Genomic DNA, 4426 nt, shown 5'->3' with positions numbered 1-4426 from the left:
CATGAAAATGAGCACCTGCCGGACTAAGAACCTAAAGCACCTCGTCATGTTGAAGTGGAGGTGGTATGGCGTGCAAAGTTTTCGTTGACAAGTACATTGGTGGACCTTATTTTAAATGATCCAAAAATAATATTTCCAAGTTTCAAAAATAAATCTGTGAAAACTTATGCATATTTGTGACTAATCTGTAAAATGCATTCAAAAATATTATTGTTTGCAAGCTGCTCAAAGAAAAACACCGGTCCAAGAACAACAAAAAGGCCCATTTTCATTTATGATTTTTTTTCCTTAATGCGTTATATATGTATTTGTGTACATACCAAAATATGATTTTATTTTTATTTTTTTGTGATGTGATTTTTTATTTTTGTAAAGTCCTCCATGGAACCCATCCTCCATTTGCCTTTTTCGGGGTGGTATAGCTTTTCGCAAGAATGAATTTGGTATAGAGCGGCTGCCTCAGGGTACGAATGCTATGGATATGGAGTGGTTTTAAAACTGAACTTGCCTTGGGCAAATTTACTTTGTGATATGATGCCAATTTTTTTATGTCTACAAAGTACCCACTTCCCACAGGTACACGAGGGAAACTACTAGTACTAACTTAGGCCATTATACATTTCGTTCAGCATAGTCCTTGCATCGCAAACAACATGGCATGGTGATGATACTACGCTAAAAAAACGGTTACACCGTCATCTCCACTGGTCCAATCACCCAGCCATTATGGCTTCCATGGTGCTGGAGGCGGCGGGGGCGAAGGGAACATTGGCGGCACAGCAGAGAACATGGTGTTCTTGTCCACGCCATGGCCTTCACCCGATAAAGCTACCAACGCAGCAACTAGACCAGCATTGCCCGCTAGGGTTGGTTCTGTGTAGTTGCGGTTCTTTCGGATGTCTTTGAACCCGTCATGGCGATCAGGGCCAGCCACCATAGCTCCAACAATGATGTGAGGGTTGGGCTTCTTGGTGTCCCTCCACGTCCACCCCCCTTTGCAGCCAGGGTGAATACCTTTCTTCTTCGGGATCGACGCACCACGGTGATGAACACGCTTGGGGTAATGCTTTCCGTGCCCGACCACATAACTCATCTTCAAAGGATTTTTGCCCAAGATGTACTCCATCTGACACATGTAGTAAATTAGAACCAGGCACGCAGATTACTATTACCAGATCAAAAAGTATGTTCAGATATTCAAACGATAGTAACCTACCTGAGTCCTTGCAAAACTGCGAAGAACCTCGATGGAGTAGAAATGGGGCCCACAATACCACCCAGGGGTATCTGCAGCCTCAAGATAGTCACTGAACAGAGAAGCAAGGAATGCAGCATTGACTACATACTGGAGCGGTTGTGGCTGCCCGTGATTCAACTGTATCAAACCACCTGTAATGCAAGATAATTCAGTAAACTATCGTATGAATTCAATAGGCGATCATGTATTTGTTTTTAGCTAGTTGCGACTTCAAACCTTTTGTTCTGTTAAAAGATCTAAAATCTGGAAGGTAAGAGCACATGATGGTGCTGGTTTGATTGTGGTATGTCCTTAACATCTCTTCATATGGATACCCAGGACTCAAGAAGAGCCTTAACCGGCTCAGAAGAACCTGGAGCGTCAAACAATTCAAAATAAGTAAAGGTAAGTCATATTAACTATTAAATGTAACTTTTATTTTGTAAGCTAGGGCACATGGTAATACAAAAAACTTAGCCCTACATTCTTCTACAAAGCAACGGTGACATGCTGTATGACACCTAAACTGAAACCTGTTGTATAGTGTTTTTTTTATAAAATCCTACTGTATAGCTAATTGACAGTGGCTGTGGTTTGCTTGGATTGTCACATGGTTCTTTACAAGCATATACATCAGATTCTGCCAATAACAGGCGAGTTTCTAACTAGGTAATCCAAAATGTAGGTTCCATGCTGAAGGCTGTTTTCATTATGGCTATCCTTTTCAAGGATATAAGAATTTCAAAGTACAGAAGATGAAAACATGACAACACTGACATGGTTTCAACAGAATCCTTGGTATATCAACCAACAACCAAGCAGGAAACATTTTCTGCTACAATTGTAAGTGCCCTGTACTTAGGCAGCATTAATGCTTATCACACGGTAGGACAAGTTGACACACGCTTTACTACTATTGCAGGTAAGCTGGGTGAGAGTGAGATATTATAAAGAAATTTGCTCATTCAGCCAATAGTACTATATCCTGAGACATGGAATCTTACTTGACAAGTATCATGCAAACTAAAATGCCAATGGGTCAGCATGGGGAATGTCTCGAGAATTAAATGAAACCAAGATACACTAATATATTTACCTGTGCACCAGGGAGCTTATTATCCCAGCTGAACACCCCATAGTTCGGGGGGCGAGAGAAAACATGAACATTCTTTGCAAGCTCGACACTCGTTGCGAACTGCAGGTACGATGAATTGCCAGTTGCGAGGTACATCCACGAACCACCCCACATATATTCATCCCAGTAACCGGTTGAATTGTAGAACTTTGCAGCATCTGACCTGAGTGCACTATATGCTGAACGACTACCTCCCTTCCTTGCAAACTCCCAGACGGTGGTAGCACCATGTAACAGCTTGTGGGAGTAAGCCCTATTATCCTTGAACACAATGGATGCTGCGGCCAATGCTGCAGCCATCTCAGCACCAAGATCAGGGCAAGTGTGGCACTCGGTGACTGGACGTGGGTAGTCGATGTCCTCTGGCCTCATCCAACAATAATGATCATTGGGCTGACTCGAACCAGGTGATATTGCAGCACTACCCACCTGTGCCCTCAAACAAAATTCACATTAGCAATGAAACGAGTGGCAAGAACTTGGTGTCCATCCGGAGTTGCTTTTACCTGCGCAACCAAGCGATCAATAGAATGTGCCGTGGAGTTGAAGGTCTTCAATAAGTAGTCGGCCCCCCACTTAATTGTGTCACGGACATGGCCAAGTTCCCCAGCAGCCTCGTACTTAGTACTGTACTCGATGACGCTCCAGCTGAGGAGGGTCATGGAGAAGGCAGATGGGAAGTTGAATTTCACAGCGCCCCCGCCGTCATAGTAGCCACCCGAGAGGTCTCGCCGGAATGCTTCGTCCGAGCGTCCGTCCTTGAGGCACGAGTCACCGCGCCATGGTACATTGTTGTGCTTCGGTAGCTTCCCGGCTGCAGAAAATTTACAGAACGAACAGATGATTTTTTTTTACCGTATATCAGAACAAAGAGATGAAACAAAATGATTTCTTTTTAATTGGGGAGGGCCATTCTTCAGAATCTTCCGAATGGATCTGGTGGGTGGGAGGGTTTAAGGGCAACTGTCGTCCCCCATTGAGGTACGGAAGATAGAAAACAAAACCTAATCTTTGAAAATGCAAGCAGAAGAGAGCAGAGCGAGAGGGGCACTGACATTTCTGGGCATTGAAGAACATGAGCGCCTTGCGCAGCGCGAGGGTGAATTGGTCCGGCGGCGTGGGCGGGGCGTGGTGCCTGGGGACGGCCTTGGCTATCCCCGCGGCGATCCCCGCGAGGGCGGCGGCGGCGAGGAGCAAGCCGAGCGTCCAGAGGAAGAGCTTGCGGCTGACGAGGAGGCATCCGAGGTCGACGTAGCGCTTCTTCTTGCGGCCCTGGTCCCCGGGCCCCGCGAGCAGCCAGCTCTGCTGCGTCTCGTCGAGCGTCCGCGAGAGCGCCGCCCGGTCGAGGTCGAGGTTCCGGCTCCGGTCGTCGTCCGTGGCCGAGTCGTGGCATATCTCGAGCGGGCCGCCCCACGGGTCCCTCCCGTACATGCTCATCTCGGCCCACCCGATCCCACAGATCCCCCACCACCTCGAAACGCCTGTGAGCGAGCGGTTCCTGCAATGCCGCCGCCGCCTTGGAATGGGAACGGAAGGGGGGGGGGGGGTGGGTTTTGGCGTGCGCGGCCGCGTGGGAGAAGGGGCGAGGTGAAGTGGGGAGGAGGGATTTTAGTGTGGGGGAGTGTATTAGGGACCGGGACCGGGTGCTTTGGCCGTTTGTTTAACAAAGTACTGGCACTGGCACTGTTATCGCTGTCTTGTGTTGGGTCCGGCGATGGCGATGGCGATGGGTGCTTACGAGATGGACAACTGTTTTCTTTTTTCTTGTTTGACCATGGTCGTTTCGTTTGGGCTTAGGAAGTTTTAATTGTTTCGTCTTTGTTTATAGTCGCCCATATCTCTGTCAGAGTTCTCGCTGATTGTTTATCAATCACCTGTCCTGACTACTGTATTATTAATCCGCAAAAAAAGACTATATTGGTGTTGTTTTCTGAGATGAATAAATATGTTATTTCACGGCATTCGACAGGGCCGTTTAATATGGAACTGGTACATCAATTTTGGAGGCATCCACCTGCGCAATCACGTCAAACTTGAGTGTCGGAAATGCTCTT

At 47.1% G+C, this 4426-nt stretch overlaps 1 protein-coding gene across 1 annotated transcript; it reads right to left on the bottom strand.

Annotated features, from left to right (window-relative positions):
- Positions 1 to 490: 490 nt before the first annotated feature.
- Positions 491 to 3948, bottom strand: LOC123448739 (endoglucanase 9-like). The gene is made up of 6 exons (XM_045125730.1): positions 3428 to 3948; positions 2879 to 3186; positions 2334 to 2801; positions 1475 to 1610; positions 1217 to 1389; positions 491 to 1126 (listed from the first exon to the last, which is right to left on the bottom strand). Exons 1-6 carry the CDS (start codon positions 3807 to 3809, stop codon positions 725 to 727), a joined length of 1869 nt encoding a protein of 622 aa, XP_044981665.1. The 5' UTR covers positions 3810 to 3948; the 3' UTR covers positions 491 to 724.
- Positions 3949 to 4426: the final 478 nt, after the last annotated feature.

Source organism: Hordeum vulgare, chromosome 4H (genome assembly GCF_904849725.1).
Source record: "Hordeum vulgare subsp. vulgare chromosome 4H, MorexV3_pseudomolecules_assembly, whole genome shotgun sequence".
Lineage (NCBI taxonomy): Eukaryota > Viridiplantae > Streptophyta > Magnoliopsida > Poales > Poaceae > Hordeum > Hordeum vulgare.
The sequence above is the reverse complement of the archived record's forward strand: the minus strand, read 5'-3'. Positions and strand labels throughout refer to the sequence as shown.